The sequence below is a fragment of the Balaenoptera ricei genome, chromosome 15 (assembly GCF_028023285.1).
Source record: "Balaenoptera ricei isolate mBalRic1 chromosome 15, mBalRic1.hap2, whole genome shotgun sequence".
NCBI lineage: Eukaryota > Metazoa > Chordata > Mammalia > Artiodactyla > Balaenopteridae > Balaenoptera > Balaenoptera ricei.
Genome location: NC_082653.1, coordinates 66011893 through 66028728, shown reverse-complemented (window position 1 = coordinate 66028728; position 16836 = coordinate 66011893). Strand labels below are relative to the sequence as shown.

Genomic DNA, 16836 nt, shown 5'->3' with positions numbered 1-16836 from the left:
GCCACGCAAAGTTTCAGTCACTATTCCCACCCTCTGGGTGCTGGTAATAAAGACCAAAGACAGCTCCCCGTGAATAATGCTCCCCAATGCCTGGTGCCCATGCCCAGCTTTTATAAGAACCATTAGGTATTCTTCACACCAGATCATTCCTCTTTTGCTCAGTGATCTGATGTGAAAGGTACTCTCAAACAAGGAAAGTCTAACCAAAATGTCAGAGTAGACCAAACCTGAACCCCCAGCTTTGAATGGTAAAGACAAAAGGGAAACTAAATCTCCAAAATGCAACAGGCCCAGGAGAAAAGATACCAGCTCCCAAAGGTAAACAAAGGCACCTGGGAAGTCCCAAGTCAGCAGGTGGGCCTGAGCAGGGGACCAGGTCAGATCACACATCTGTGTGGGTCCTGGAGAGCTGGCACCCGGACCCTTGCTGGGTGCTCTTGGCTGGCGCTGCAGACATCAGTGCTGCCAGGAGCCTTGAGCGTCTGCTTTGCTCCTTGGCAGCTAGTGGGTATGGGGTCCTTACACTGTGACAGGTATGAGCTCTGTGCTTTACACAGCTCACCTTGTTTAATCTTCACAACAACTCTCTGTAGGTAGGCAGGATTCTAGAGCTGGATCCCAACTCCTGGTTATCCAAACACTAATCTAGGTGCTACTGTGAAGGGACTTTGCAGGTATGATTAAGGTTATGGACCTTAGGGAGATAATCCTGGATTATCTGGGTGGGCCCAATCTAATCACTTGAGCCCTAAAAACCAGAGAAATTTTTCAGGCTAGAGTCAGAGACAAGTAGCAGAAAAGAGGAAAGCAAAGGAAAGATGACGCAGAAGGGGAGACCAGAAAGATCTGAAGCATGAGAAGGACACGACCCACCACTGCTGGCTTTCAAGATGGTAGAAGGAGGCCAAGAGCTAAGAAATGCAGGCGGCTTCTAGAAGCTGAGAACAACCCTCAGCCAACAGCCAGCAGGAAACAGGACCTCAGTCCTACACCATATGGAACTGAAGTGGCCAACTCACATACGCTGGGAGGTGGATTTTTCCCAGTGCCTCCTGGTAAGAGCCCAGCCAGTCAGCACCTTGATTTTGGCTTTGTGCAACCAGGAGCAGAGAAACTGGCCCAGCCAACACCAACTTCTGACTTAACCAAACTGATGAGATAGTAAATGGGGGTTGTTTTAAGTTTGTGGTGACTTAAAGCTGTAATAGGAAACCAGTACACTCCCGTTTTGCTGACGAGGGCAGAAAGCTTCAGGAACTTGCTCAAGGCCCACAGCCAGCAAGTGCGGAGTGAGGGTCTGAGCTCCAGTCGTCCAGTTCTGGAGCCTGTGCTGGTACCCACACCCTCCCATGTCCCGCCCCAGTTTATAAGATGTTCCCACAGACCCATGGTTAACATCACATTAGGGATCCAGATTCTGAAGAAGCTGACAGAGTTGCCCAGTGCAGCTACACAGTTTTATCCAGGGAAATAGGAACGATTTGATGTGATTTAGACCAATACATATTTTTTTCCTGCTTTTTCCTAACGACCTACTAACTGTCCATCTGCTCACGCATCCTCCCACGTGTGGAGCCCACAGAGCAGCAGACTACGCTAACTGCTGAGCCAACTTTGTCACCCGCTCCTGCCGCCCTCTCCCAAGTGAGGATTTAAAGTCTTCTAGTGGAGAAAAAAACAACGCAATGAAACTGCCAAGGAGCAGCTAAGAATGCAGTTGGGTGAGGGTGGCCGAGTGACGACAGTGAAGAGACTCAAGCCCCCTAAATTGAGCCTGCCTGGACAACGGTCTGGACCAGGTGACCGTCACAGCAGCAGCTGAGCCGACCGAACAGCACTGCTGTCAAGGAGCGGGGTCACGCTGTCGGGTCCCAAGCGTGCAGGCACAAGGAGGGAAGGCTGGTAGACTCATTAATGGGCTGGCAACTGCCCGCTTTGGGTTCCTTTGTTTAATCAGACAGTGAGCTCTGCCCCAGTCGGGAACCGGGGCAGAGACCATCCAGTGGGTTCCAGCCCATCCTGCTCGCCTTTTAAACTGGCTCTCATCTGATGCCTGGGGAACAGGAGGGCCCTGGTTTCTGCTCAGACCTGGAGGACCAAGCTAATAGAAAACTCAAATCCAACTAGAAGAGTCTCCCAAGAGAGGCCCTTTAACTGCATTTCTTTGAAGCAAGGGAGAATTTTAAAAAGTCAAACAAGTAAGACAGTATCTTCCTGGTTATTTCTCTATTCTGTATCTTCTCAAGGATTTTACCCTAAAAGCCCAGTTCGCCTGTGTTTTCAATGCACAGCCCATTAAAAATGAGATCATTAGAGACGGGTCTGGGGATGAGCGGGCAGGCGGCCGACGTGCAGAGACCCAGGAACCTGTGAACACGTTATGAGAGACCAAACCAGGGCCTCGAGCCCCTCGTCTCCCTACAGAGGTTTTAAATAGAAAAGAGCTGCTTTTGTTTCTTTTCCTAGGGGAACTGCCATTTGCAGGAAGTTGTAACCCTCTGGCGTGGTTCCCAGCCTCACCACACCCAAACAAACAGCTTCATAAAGCTCGTGCCTAGGGCAGGGCTGGCTCCTTCACACTCACGTAGAGGACAGTTTTGGAAGCGGGGCTGATACCAGCGCTGAGAGAGGAGACGCTCAGCTCGGGCACCAGCGTCGGGCTTTCACGGCGCCCAGCCTGGTTCCGCGGCAGCTGGAGAGAGGTCCGAGCGCTCCTGCCGCTCCGGGCTCTAGAGGCCTCCCCTCCCGGGGCCGCCTGTGCCGAAGCTCACAGCGTGTTGTTAAAATGAAGGATGACATGTTCCATCTTAGCTCAGTCCGCCCATATTTTTTCTAATAAATGTGCATATATGGGCAGGCATTTTCAGTGAGAGTCCCTGGTATGTATGTGAGTTGAAATGTACTTCAGAAACTTTCCAGCCCTGCTATTCTTTCAGAATTATTTCAGAGTCGTTATCACAGTCAACGCCTCCTCCCCCAAGAGAAAGAGACAAGTGTTAAAATAGTTCCAAATTATATGGTTCTGGGCTCTGTTTTTGTTGTGAGCCTGGAGGTCCTAGACTGTGGTCGTTTATGCTGTAAGCAGTCACCTCTGATTAGACCCAGCCTGTCGCGTCAGAGTGAAGAAATGCCTTTTCAAGCCCGGAGGCACGTTTCTTGGGCACGACTTGTCAAACACACAGCCCTGCTCTGGCAAGAAGCTAGAGCCAGAGCCCTTGGCTGTAGGGATCAGGGAAGGTGCTAAGAATCCTTCACAGCAGGGGAGTGACCAGTGCAAGTGAAGGTGAAGGACTCCATTTCTCCTGCAGCATAATGAGGGCTCTCTCCTGAAAGCTGCCTACCGCAGAGATGAAGTTTACAGGCTTTCGAAAAAGGCCTTTCAGTTGGAGGAGGGGAGTTACCTCTTCTAATACTAACTGGTTTGATAAACCAGTTCCTGAAGAAATTGGGGTTCTGATGCTGCCCCCTCCACTGACAGCCAGTGCCCTCCAAGCATTAACTCCCCAGCATTCTACAGCCCTGCACCCAGGGGGCCCCAGGGTCAGTGGGACCCACCCACAATCCTCCCTCCCTAGAGAGGGTGCTGGGGGGCACTTGGGGCCCCCAGGGCGCCAGTGGTTCTGTGTTTTCCATCTGCCCTTTGCCCTGCTAACCTTAAGGCTGGCCCTGTGTGCAGTGCCCCTGACCTCGGCAGTGGCCACTGGGGAATGGAGTCTGGAAAAAATCCCACTCTCTCCAGGACCTGCTTGAATACCCTGGGGAGAATGGGAATGCGGGACATACATGTCTGTTGTGTGTGTGTGCGTGTGTGCGCGCGCACACACCCACAGCTATAGAATAGTCTCATGGTTTCTGTGGTGGGGTGGGGAAGGGGGGAAGGGCAATGGTGGCATTCTGTACAGTCCTGGAAGTGAGTAAGAATTAAATTAAGTCCAGCTTGATCTTATTTTGTCTTCAAAGGATTTAGTGGTGTGAGGGTAGAGAAGCAAATACTAAAAACGTGAGACTTGAGGTTTGGGAAGGAGGGAGCTGGGGAAGTGTGTGGGCAGGAAGGGGAGGGCTGGAAAGCCGCTGGGAACCCTGCAGCCCGAAATCTGTCCTGGGTTTGGGAAAGGGAATTGGAGGGGGTCGGGGGTGAGTGGCAGTGAGAGAAAACAGGAATCTGCCAACATGAGATCAGGAATGAGCTGTCAGTTTGTTTGGAGTAGCGAAGAGCAAGACTGGCGTGGGGTGTGGGGAGGCAGACATGGAGGCAGAAGCCTGACATGAGCTGCCCCAGGGGAAGGACGTGGAGAAAGGTCAGGCACTGGCTTTGACTCCAGAGTCACTGCCAACCTCCCCACCCTGATTACACAGCAGGAATCAGCCTTAACACAATGTCCACCAAGCCTGAGACAGAGCTTCTGGGATCCATCTGTCACCCACATGTTTGAGCTGAAGCTGCAAAAATGGAGTAACTGGGGAAGGGTACCAGGTAGTTATTTAGATTGTACTATAATTTGGAAATTATTTTGAAATCAGTCAACCATCTATCTATATGGAGAATATGGGAAAAACTGCTCTGAAAAGGTAACGATGCAACATCTGATAAAGGAATATATTCTGTGGATCAGAGCATGGGTTCTAGAAGATTGCCTTGACCACATTCCATAGCTACCACTCTAGGATTCAGTTTCCTCATCTGGAAAGTGTAAAGGGATAACAGCTGTTCCCACTCATGGGACTGTTGTGAGAAGTAGATGAACCCACACACGCAAAGTTCTCCACGCTACACTTACGTATAAGAAAGGCTGGGATGCGCGATAGAGGCCCGCGCACCGCGATGAAGAGTGGCCCCCGCTTGCCACAACTAGAGAAAGCCCTCGCACAGAAACGAAGACCCAACACAGCCAAAAAAAATAATAAATTAATTAATTAAAAAAAAATAAAGAAAGAAAGGCTGGGATGGGAATTTCCTGGCTGTCCAATGGTTAGGACTCCGAGCTTTCACTGCCAAGGGCCCGGGTTCAATCCCTGGTCGGGAAACTAAGATCCTGCAAGCTGTGGGGTGCGGCAAAAACAAAAGGAAAAGGCTGGGCAAGCACAGCCTGCTATCACGGCTGCACAACAACCGTGCGCCACTTGTTGCAAGGTAAGTGGCGAGGCCTTGACCGAGGAGCGTGATGCAGTGGCTACGGATTCACGCCTGGGGATCTGGGTGGGAACCTGTGTCACAACCGGAGGAAACCAGGGGCTCTGGAAACCTCTCTGAGCCTCGGTTTTCTTTTCTGTCCAAGGAGAATGAACGCAGCACCTACATCACAGGGTTGTTGTGGGCCTCACAGAGCCAAGGTGTGGAAAGTGCAGGCTGTTACTCACTCAACGTGTGCTGATTGAGCGCCCGCTGTACGCCAGGTTCGAGGTGAGGATGCCGGGGTGAGTGACAGATGGATCCCAGAGACCCTGTCTCAGGCACAGGCAGGTCTCCGAGACCCACGTCTCGAGGTCCCGGCCACACGGAGCTTACATTCTGGTGGGGGAGGCAGGCGACTGAGAAGTGAACACACAGAGCATTTCGGAGAATGCCCGAGCGTCACAGGGACAGTTCAGAGGGACGCAGGAGTGTAGTGGCTACTTGACACAGGGTTCAGGGAAGGCCACTCTGAGGAGGTACTTGAGCTGAGACCCGAATGATGACAGGGGTGGCCAGGGGAACCCTGGGGAGGCGCAGTGCAGGCAGAGGAAATGGCAGGAGCAAAGGCCCCGGGGCCATCGATGAACAGTCTTCACACAGGCGCGTTACTCTCTGGACGAACCAATGTCCAAGCACCCCGGGAACTCGTGCTTTCAGGGCAAGCGGCGGGGATGGGGGCGGCAGGGGCCCCTACCTCGTCCTTGGCCAGGGTTTTCAGATGCTCCAGGATCTGAGCCATCACCGTCTCGCACAGCTTGTTGTTCTCAGCCAGAAACTTGGAGTCTCCCCCGTACAGGCTGTCATTGGAGTCAACTGATGGAAGAAACCAGAGCAGTGAGATGTTCCCAAGCCCAAGGCCAGGGAGCGGCAGCCGTGGTGTCAGCATGTGGCGGGAAATCACAGCAGGGCAAATGGAAACGGCCAGAATTTCCCACGGGCTTGGGGCCTTGGGAATCATGGAGAAAACACCTGGCCTTCCAGACAGTCTGAGCCAGAGAGCTCACACTCCGAAGTCTGTCCCCTCCGGCCCAGGCATGGAGGGGGACAGAAGGCATCACAGTGACCATCAGAATGGCTGTCAGCACTGAGCACCGGTGTGCCAGGCACTGGGCACAGCGCTTCACAGGTGTTACTGCGGAGTCCTCATAACCGGCACGTGCGAGAGAGGACAGATGGGGACACTGAGGCTCCGAGCCCGTCCCAGCCAGGATCCCAAACTGGGAGGCGCCCATCAAAGCCTAAGCAGTTAAGCACCACCCCCAGCCCCTGCCCTGTCACTCCACCTCAAAACTTCAGCAGATGGAACAGAAGGTTCTCTGCGTCTTCTCGCAAACCTGAATCCTTTCACTAAAGTCCCCTCTCTCCTTGGGCATCTCCTGTGACAGCTGCTGTCTAGAGAAAGAGCAGCTACAAGAACAGCCTGAGTTCGACCTCCCTCTCTCCCTCCTTCCTGTCGACCTTCGCACAAAGCATGACCTCTGGGTAAGGAAGGAGAGGGACTCTACCGGGTGCTGTTTTGCACTTGGTTTTTTTTCACTTAATGATTCCTGGAGCTATTTCCATATCAGCATATATGGATGTGCTGCTTTGCTTGTACTAGCTGAGCAGTAGTCCATTGTGTGATGGACCAGAATGCTTTTGGTTGGTCCCTCCTGCGGACACTTCAGTGGTTCTCCTTCTTCTTTTTTTAGGGGGGGTGCGGTGAGGGGTCAGGGCCAGGCTGCTGCAAAGTCTTACCGTCTGTAAGGGAACCACAACCTCTGCCTTGCAGAGTCGATTCTTTCCCTCCATGCCTTTTCTCGCCAGATCCTTTTTTAACTGCTTTCACCCCAACTCCCAAATGCCGACTTGTACGTGACTGAGCGTAGTTATTTCAGGTGTGAATGAGCGGCGCTCGGTGCAGTGCAAAACCATTGGAGCACCCTCAGTGCTAAGTGGTCAAGGAGAGGAAAAGTGCAGTGGCAGCTCTTAGATGTTTCTGATCTGGTGGAGGCCTAAAATTTGGGCCACTGTCCCAGGTGCAGTGACAGCTGATAAAGCAGAGGCCGTGCAGGTGCCTTGGCGGGGCGTGGCTGGGCTTATACGGCCATGTACACACAGTGCTAATCCAGTTCATGGTTTAGAGACGTTGTCAATAAACCAGTTCAGCTTAGCTCATCTGGGGGAATGTGGTTTGCTGTGCTCTTCTCGGCCCAGCCCATCACCATCCCTAGGATCCTGTCTCCTAGGCATATACAGTCAAAAAGGGATGAGACGTATGAGATCACAGTAAAGCCCATGAAGTTGTGTGATGCAAACAAGAGGTGACACCACAAGCGAGGGACACGGGGCACTCATTTAGCTTGCAGATGGGTGAGGCTGAGAGTCAGAGCCACGGTGCATAGCCCCATTATGGTCAAAGTCACCAGCCGTCTGTCAGGGCCTGCAAAGAACTATTCTCCCTGGACTGCTGGCAACGAGCTACAGAACAAGGGGATCACGTTAAACAGGCATTGGCCATGAAGACGAGAAAAGCCAAGGTACAATGTGCAGGGATGGCTTCTGAGCTTTTAAGAAAGTGACCCCTCTTAGGGTCACTTATAGGAAAATTGGCAAATACATCAATGTATCAGAAATACATCTAAATGGCCTATAATTTTAGGGAAAAAAAAAAAGGTTCAATTTCACTAGTGATCAAAGAACAGAAAACTAAAACCACAGAAGAACTTTTAATAAAACATCACCTATCAGATTAACAAAGGTGAGAAAGAATACCCGGTTTTGATGTAGGCCTGGGCAAACTGTTGGTGGGAGTACCATAGCTTGGAAATCAGTAAGAAAAGCCTTAAGAAATGTCCAGTACCACTTCACACCCATTAGGATGCTGTTATTTAAAAACAACAACAACAAAGAGGAAAATAAGAAGTATTGATGAAGATGTGGAGAAACTGGAAGCCTCGTGCATCGCTGGTGGGGATGTAAAATGGTGCAGCTGCTGTGGAAAAGCAACTCCAGGATCCAGCAACTCCAGTGCTCAAAGGACTTGAAAGCAGAGGCTCAAACAGATACACGTACATGAATGTTCACAGCAGCATTATTCACAAGAGCCAAAAGGTGGAAACAACCCAAGTATCCACTGACAGATCAACAGATAAGCAAAATGTGGTTTAGTGGTTTATCTAAACAGTGGCATATTACTCAATCACAAAAAGGAATGAAATTCTACATGTTACAACATGGATGAACCTTGAAAGCATTATGATAAGAGAAATGTGCCAGACACAAAAGAACAACTAGGGCTTCCCTTGTGGCACAGTGGTTAAGAATCCGCCTGCCAATGCAAGGGACACGGGTTTGATCCCTGGTCCAGGAAGATCCCACATGCCGCGGAGCAACTAAGCCCGTGTGCCACAATACTGAGCCTGCACTCTAGAGCCCTCGAGCCACAACTACTGAGCCTGCGCGCCTAGAGCCTGTGCTCCACAACAAGAGAAGCCACTGCAATGAGAAGCCCGTGCACCGCAACGAAGAGTAACCCCTGCTCGCCACAACTAGAGAAAGCCTGCGTGCAGCAACAAAGACCCAACGCAGCCAAAAATAAATAAATAAAATAAATTTAAAAAAAAAAAAGGACAACTATTGTATGACTCCACTTATATGAGGTACCTAGAAGAGGCAAATTCATAAAGACAAAGTAAAATAGAGGTCACCAGAGGCTGGGGGGAGGGGGGAAGGGGGAAGTTAATTGTTCATTGGGTACAGAGTTTGTTTGGGAGGATGAAAAAATTTTGGAAATGGATAATGGTGATGGTTGCACGACACTGCAACTATACTTGATAAAACTGAATTGTACATTTAAAAATAGTTAAAATGGTAAACTTTATATGTATTTTATCACTATGTATATTTTACTCCAAAAAAAAAAGTCTTAGTACAGAAAAAGGTCAGATCTTTGACTTGGGAAAACCCACTCCAAGGGATTTATCCTAAGAAAATCATCCCCCAGTTGCACAAAGATGCATATATGTGATATTGTTTCATCACAGAGGACAGTGTTCAATGTATGTTCATTATAAATGTTGTGTATAATGGTAAGAGGAGAAGCAACAGAAATATCTACCAAGAGTTTTGATTAAATGCTCTGGGGCAGGGCTTCCCTGGTGGCGCAGTGGTTGAGAATCTGCCTTCTAATGCAGGGGAGACGGGTTCGAGCCCTGGTCTGGGAGGATCCCACATGCCGCGGAGCAACTGGGCCCGTGAGCCACAACTACTGAGCCTGCGCGTCTGAAGCCTGTGCTCCGCAACAAGAGAGGCCGCGACAGTGAGAGGCTAGCGCACCGCGATGAAGAGTGGCCCCCACTTGCCGCAACTAGAGAAAGCCCTCGCACAGAAACGAAGACCCAACACAGCCAAAAATAAATTAATTAATTAAAAAAAAAATTGCTCTGGGGCATGAGCATTAAATAAAATACTATGAAGACAATAAAAGTATATGATCTATAGTTGTTAACTACCATGTACTACACTATACTATTGCTACAATATACTATTACTGAAAGATATTTATAATATACTATTAGTAAAGTGACAAACCAGTATATCTATATACCACACACAGACATATATAGCCATATATTTCCTAATTTATAACTTCCTAAGAACCAATTTTTTCAATTAAAAAATTATATTTTATTATTTTATATATTTCCTGTAATCTGTCTTGAATCTTGGGGAATGGTACAGGTATAAGCATATAGTAATTAACTGATTGATAAAATAATTTCAGGGATGCTTCACGTACATTTCTAGTTGCTATTTCAAGAATAACTCCTTCTTCTACTTCAATAAAATTGTACATAATATTCTTTTAAAATTCTTACATTTATATTTAACTCCCAATTAGGCATTTGGGAAAAGTATGAAGGAGGAAGAATGACACTATGAAATGTATTTTTTAATGAGCCATTCTTTGCTTATCTTTTTCCAAATAAATTACTACTGAGTTTCTAAGTGGAAAAAAAAAAAAAAGAATAACTCCTTCTTCTTTTATCCCCAGCTTTTTACTTAAACAAATGTCAAGGCTGTAGAACAGCGGGAATAACAGTACACTGAAGCGCTGCCTGTCTCTCACCCAGCATCACCAGTTGATGCCGTTTTGCCACTTCTGTGAAGCTCTCTCGCTTGCTCTCTCCACACTCTCACGTACACACAGATATATACGTCATTTTTTCTGGCTGAACCATTTGTAAGCAGGTTGCAGACATACTGCGTGAGAACGAGCAGGACAGCTGGTCTCCTCGCTCCCCAGCTTCTCTGTCCGCATGAAACCTCTACTCCGGTTCTGAACTGCCCCTTCATGGGGAATGTTCTGGGAGTGCTCTCCTGGGTCGGCTGCTGGCTTTGTAGTTGTTCCTATGACACAGGTTGGTAGTGAATTGCCCTGGGCTGCAGGCATCCGTCCCAGGATTTCTGAGACGGCTCTGGCTCTGGCTCTGGCTGCTGTGTTTCAACTGCTGTCCATGACGTGGAAGACGGCGGTTATTCTTGTAAGAAGAGAAAGAATTTGATTCAGCCATTCGCCACCATGTGCTTTTGCAGGGTGGCAAAATGCAGCTGGTAAAGGAATTTCTCACACCTGCTGCTGAGGACTAGGCTAGCTCCTGGCATAAATTCCCAGTCTTACTCTGCGCTGGCGTAACCTACTCATTCGGATTAGCCCAGCAGCAGGGGAGAAGCGAGAAGGTCTAGGACCACCTGTGGCCAACCACCCAAGCTGCAGGCATCCCGCCCAGAGGGGTCAGAGGCGTGTTCAGAGCAGGCCACTCACACACGCAGAGCATGGACTAGGTGAGGGCCTGCTCTGCGCCAGGTTCCAGGACCCGGAGACCCAGTGGGTGGGGAACGGGCTGACCTAGTCCTGCCCTCACAGCACACAGCAGGTGCAGACGAGCAAACGGGCAATCACAACCGCATGGGCTGCATGTCAGGAGAGGGTGGCCTGGGGGTCCCAGGATCCTAAAATCTAGGCTTGGGATGGAATCATAGAATCAGTGAGATCTAGGCTGAACCCTGAAGGTGGAAAATTCACAGAGAAAGTGAAAAACGGGGTCAGGAGTGGGGAAAAGTGTTTCCATGCTAACACTTGGTGGTGACAGAGGGAGGGAGGGAAGGGCGAAGTTGACAGTCAGAAGTAATTTGGCCTGGCCAGAGTATAAAGCAGGCCTGAGAGTCCAGACTGGCACTCACAACGGGGAGAAATGAGATCCCTGGCAAATGGCTACTAAAAATAGCCCAGGACCTCTGCATCTGTCTGGCCCTGGGGTCACAACCCCAAATGCTTCAAGGGCCTGGCAGGTGACGTGGAGGAGTGAAGGGGCTGTGCCGACTTCCCACGGGCCCCGGAGTTGTACTCTTCCAACTAGACACCTGCGTGTTAAATAAATAGACATTCAGTGTCAGAAGTGTCCTGCCTTTCCACAGCAAGCACACTGTCTCGCACGCTCGCATGACAGCACTGGAGTTATGGCTCCAGGTCACTTCAGAACATTCTCTTCTTATTCATCTGGAAAGAAAACAGCCAAGGCATCCTTCGTCAATGCAAAAAAAAAACTGACCCCAGTTTTTCAAAAGTTCGAACCTTTGTCAGCGCTGTCTAAAGAGCTGCCTCGACTAAGAAAGAGATGGGAAAATGGAGCCTCCACCCCTGCAAAGCCTCCCAGGGCCCCGGGACTCTCTGCTACGAAGACAACTGTCAGGTCACAATTGTGCACTCAGAGTAAACAGCTGGGCCAAGAAGGCAGCAAAGAAAACCCACCCTTCTGTCTTCATCTCTAAAAGCTAGAAAACTAGACTCCACCTGTCAAACACAGCCACGCTCCCCGTGCTGGCGCTCTGGCTCCTACAGTGCACCCTGCTGTGCTGTGTAGACAGGGGATTCAGTGAATCTGTTTAAGGAAGGGAAGAGCGAGGAGAGGGCTTGCTCCTCTCATAGGGCCCGGGTTTACAGACCCACTTCCACGGCAGCATCTGGTCCTCAAAAGTTTCTCTCTTGTTCTGAGCCCTCCGTGTGCCCTTCACAAGAGAGGAAATAAAAATGCCAACAAATACAGGAAAAGCTCACCCTCATTAGCCATCAGAGAAATGCAAATTACACTCATCAGAAGAGCCCAAATGAACAAGACTCACCGTATCAAGGGAAAAAATGGAAATCTCATTCATGCCTGGTGGGAGTGTAAACTGGTATAACTATTTTGGAAAACTGTGAGACAGTACCTACCAGAGCTGAACATAAGCAAATCCCACCAGCCAGCATTTCCACCCCAGGCATATACCTGACAGACATGAACCCCAAGAGTTATATATTCAGGAATGTTCACAGCAGCACTCCTCACAACAGCTCAGAACTGCATCCACAGGGGAATGAAGAAATTCTGGTATATTCATACGATGGAATACTATGCAGCAATGCAAAAGGATGAACAACAGCTACACACAACACAGAAGAATCTCACAGACATAACACTGAGTGAAAGAAGCCAGACGCCAAAGGATGCTTGCTAAATGAGTCCATTCACAGAAAGGTCAAAACTTGGCAAACTAATCTGTAATGTTAGAAGTCAGGAGAGCAGTGTACCTTTAGAGAGGAAAGTGGTGGTGCTGAGTGGACGGGGGCATACAGGGGACTTCTGGGGAGCTAGTAATGTTTGATTCCTCTATCTGGGTGGTGGCTACTGGGTGTGTTCACCTTGTGATAATCTGCTGAGCTTTATGGTTTATTGTATGTGTGTACTATGATATACTTTAATCAAAATATTGTTACTTTGTAATCAAGGAGGCAGCATAATGCATGTACCACAGTGAATTCCACTCGGAGCACTAACTGGCCCTGAGCCCTAGAAATCACATGGTTGGTAAAACCATGTTGTCTTTCGGTGTCTCCCCTTGCTTGTGTGTGAAATGGGGACACAGATGCCCATCCTCCTCATAATGCTGTCAGGATGAAAGGAGAAGGAGGCCCGTGGAGTCCGGCACCGCACCCGGCACGCAGTAGGAGCTCAGATCGCGGGACTTATCATCATTGACATTAACCAACCTCCCCAAGTACACCTTTACGTAACCTCAGCCCCCAAATCCCAGCCAGAGGAAGCCTCTGAGAGTTATAACGGGAGGCCATCCTTAGCACTGCAAATTTGTTCCCTAAAATATCCAAGTGTAGAGACAGTTGCTTAAACCCTGAAGTATTCATTTACTGGCCAAATCGCTTTTAACAATAGGGCCATTCTTTTGGAAACCAAAAATCGGAACCGAGGCTCTGACAAGCAGGAAGATGCCTGGGCTCAGTGGGCAGAGGTCTGGAACTGGGACTGTCCCATGTTGTGTCAAGGACATGAGGAGGCGGCTCCCAAACCTGTAGGAGCAAGTTCAAAACGGCTGGTTGCATGTCGGGGAGCAAGGCCGTCTCCTTCTTCCAAGCACCTGCTCTAAGGGTCCAGGTCAGGACCCACGTGAAACTGGTAAGGAACAAGCCTGGGATGAAGGTCATGCATGTGCATATGTAATCACCATTCTAGGTTATTCTGTGGCACACCCAAGACATCACTGATCCAAAAGAGTGCTTCTCTGAACTCGTCTGTTTGTCAAAATGATCTTGGATGCTTGTTAAAGATACAAATTCTCAGGCCTCTTCCTGGGGATTCTAATTTAGAAGAGACAGATGGGGCCCAGGAACCTGTATTCTTAAAAGGTCCCCAGGTAATTCTTACACTGGGCAAATTTATCAAGACCCTGGAGTAGAAGTTCATGGTAGGTAAAACACAAGGGGATTAAATAAAAGAGAAAGTGAAAACCCTGCACTTGCTGTTCAGAAGTTCAAACACAGTGCAGTCTGGTGGAGGGACCCAGCTACCTTTGTCTACGTGGTAGAGGTAGGTCTCCTGGCTCATGGCAGACAGCAGGTGCAGGACACAGGTGTAGATGCGGATTTTCTCATCATTGTTGTCCTCCCAGGTGTAGTCCTGGATCACGTTGAGCAGCTCTCGAACAAGAAACAGGACCCCGTGTTCAGGATGATCCTAGTGGAGGACCAGAAAAAGGATAAATAATCCTAGACGTGAAGCAGGAGGAAAAAAAAATCAAGACAGAAACCCAGGTCCCTCCCTTTAGCAGCTGTAGAGAAATTAAAGTGCCAGCTATGGTTAAACAATAGAGAGAAAAGTGACAAAACGTTGTTAACTCCACTAAACAACACGCTCCAGTCTGGGGAGACAAGCTTTGAGAGCTCTGGGTCTGAGGAACGAAAGCAAAATTTCCTGTCAGTTTAATGGTCTGTTTCCAAAATTACAGCCTTGCTCTTATGTCCATAACAGTAAAAAGCCCTGTTCTTCCAACTACAGAAGCTAGATTGCAGGTCTCGTTGCAGACGGCACAGCAGAAGCCACCTACCTCGGGTAAACCCCCAAATGATCACTGTCACCACCAAAGGCACCGACTTTAAACACAGCCTCACTCTTCAGGGTGTTCAGCAACATTAACAGCTAAATTGAGGATCCTCTCTTGGGAGAGGAAAAACCCAACAGTCAGTCACAGAGCTTATAACAGTGTTTCTCAGATGCTAAACTGAACCAGTGCTGGGATGCAAAAGAGTCAGCAGCTTCAATTCCGTTCCAAAAAGGAATATGCAATGCAGTGGCTCTCCTGCTGCACGCTCTCCGGAGACTCCTCCTCCCCCAGCTCCTGCTGCCATCGCCCCGCTGACCCGGCTGGCCCATCTTGCCCCTCACTCAGTCCAGCGCCACCTTTATGGCTCCTGGGACCAGCTGGACCGCTCAGGGTCCTGGCAGGACACAGAGGACACACTCACAAGGGTTAAACGAGGATGGTTTAATGAAAGGTTATCAGAATGAAGAGAACTAGCGAGGAAAGATGAGGCACCCAGGGCCTGGCAACAGAGGGAAACTGTTACCATCCTCGGGCTGAAAGCACGCGGTGGGGAGCGAGTTTTTGCGGTTGGAGGCGACCACCCAACAGCAGCTGCAGCCCTGGATGGAAGAACAAAGCCATCGCCAAACACGGCCCAGTGACAGTTGGGGGATAAACACCCCAGCCTCGCTCTCCTCCTGCCCTGCAGTCCACGTCAGTACTCGCGCTGGCTGAACCAGCTGGAAGCCAGAAGGAAGGAAGCGCCGGTGACGCGATCCCCAGAGGCCAGTCTCCCACACAGACCAGACTGAAGGGCACAGGATGCTCCGGAGGGCAGCTCATATGCCAAGGGGGTCTGGCCTCCCAGCCCTGCTGTTCCCCTGACTGGAATATTCACCTGCAAGACTTGGCCACACTGGCTCCTTGACAGCCTCCAGATCTCATCTTACATGTTAGCTCCTGCCCTGATCGGCAATCCAGAGCCCCGCCCCGTCTCTCTTAGTCTCTCTTCACGTCAAGTCATCCATCTCATTTTTTCAGAGCAGTGCTCAGCATCGGAAGCGATCTTATTTATTCCTAACTACCCAAACATACCTCTTGGTTCATCTTTTTTTTCATCCTAGCCTATAACCTCCAGGACGGCAGGTACTTTATCTGTTCTGTTTGCCAGTAATACACTGCCAGGACTGCCCAGGATTGCAAATGGTGCCCCATCCCTGTCTCTGCTTCCTGGGACAGTGCTGGGCACAGAGCAGACACTTGGTAGGTAAATAATGTTGAATGGATAACATTTTTCGAGCACCTTCTATGTGCCAGGCACTGAGGTGGCTACAAACACAACAGCTAACTTTTATGGTAGCTATTGTAGCTACCATAGCTTTTCTACGTTCCGGGAAGATACTTTTATGACCTCCTCTCCCCCCCATTTCACAGATGGGAAATGAGCTACACTGCTGGTGCATGGGGGGAACCAGGATTTGAGCCCCGGGAGTCTGGCTCCAGAGTGGACATTCCTAACTGCTAATACTCTATTTATACTGCCTCTCTACAGATGAATTAGGGATGAACTAGACTTTATGGAGCTGGCTAGTTGGGGGAAGGCATATACGTAGTCGGCTATCTTGAATTCAGGCACGGAGTAGAAGTGTGATAACCGAGGTGGGCGGGAGTTAACAGCTACGTAATCCAATGTGTGGATACACAGCAGTAATACTTCCAGTGGGTAAGAATGAGGGTGGAGGAGTGGGAGATGATTTGTACAGCTGTTAACATCTACAGGAATTGCTGTTACGGCGTCGGCACAAAAGAAGACACATGACACTCCAAAATCTGAGTACCTCAAACTATATGCAGCAAAATTGCCTGTGCCATGGTCCGCCTTCCATTGCCAGAGTCAGTCTCAGATGGCAGCTTACTACTGCCTTTCTTTGCTAACAGCTGTTTCTAACTAGGCTATTTCGTTCTGCTATGTGGATGTTCAAAATATATTCTATTTCAGGATCTGCCCTGGAAAGAGACGACAATCTGAATGTTCCAGTAACTTAATTTCAATACAAATTGCCGTAACTATTGTGAGAGAGCAGTCAACACACCTTCAGAAAGGTGGAAGAAGGGGTAACGGAGACGTGAAGGTTTGTAGCCAGCCGTTTCTGCTAGCTTTAAACCGAAGAGACGAAGAGATTATTTCCAACCTTCTCTACAAGGAAAACATTCTCCACATGATAGCCACGCTTCAGTGGTTGTAACATTTTCAAAAGAAATTGTAC

At 49.3% G+C, this 16836-nt stretch overlaps 2 protein-coding genes across 5 annotated transcripts in view; one reads left to right on the top strand and one right to left on the bottom strand.

Moving 5' to 3' along the window:
- KNOP1 (lysine rich nucleolar protein 1) overlaps window positions 1-16834 on the top strand; it is a 37363-nt gene extending 20529 nt beyond the window's left edge. The window contains exons 6-7 of one of the 3 annotated variants that reach the window (XR_009497726.1): window positions 5277-5401; window positions 9349-9592. The gene's annotated coding sequence lies outside the window, so the exon portion shown is untranslated. Of the gene's footprint in view, window positions 1-5276; window positions 5402-9348; window positions 9593-16568 lie in introns of those variants that run through there. The other 2 variants (XR_009497728.1, XR_009497727.1) reach the window with 2 other exon arrangements.
- The window catches only part of VPS35L (VPS35 endosomal protein sorting factor like), a 122083-nt gene that overhangs the window by 1608 nt on the left and 103639 nt on the right, over window positions 1-16836 (bottom strand). Inside the window, exons 28-29 of one of the 2 annotated variants that reach the window (XM_059898343.1) lie at window positions 14058-14223; window positions 5868-5986 (exon numbers count right to left, since the gene is read on the bottom strand). In XM_059898343.1, coding sequence (XP_059754326.1) covers window positions 5868-5986; window positions 14058-14223 — 285 coding nt within the window. Of the gene's footprint in view, window positions 1-5867; window positions 5987-10168; window positions 10696-14057; window positions 14224-16836 lie in introns of those variants that run through there. The other variant, XM_059898345.1, reaches the window with a different exon arrangement.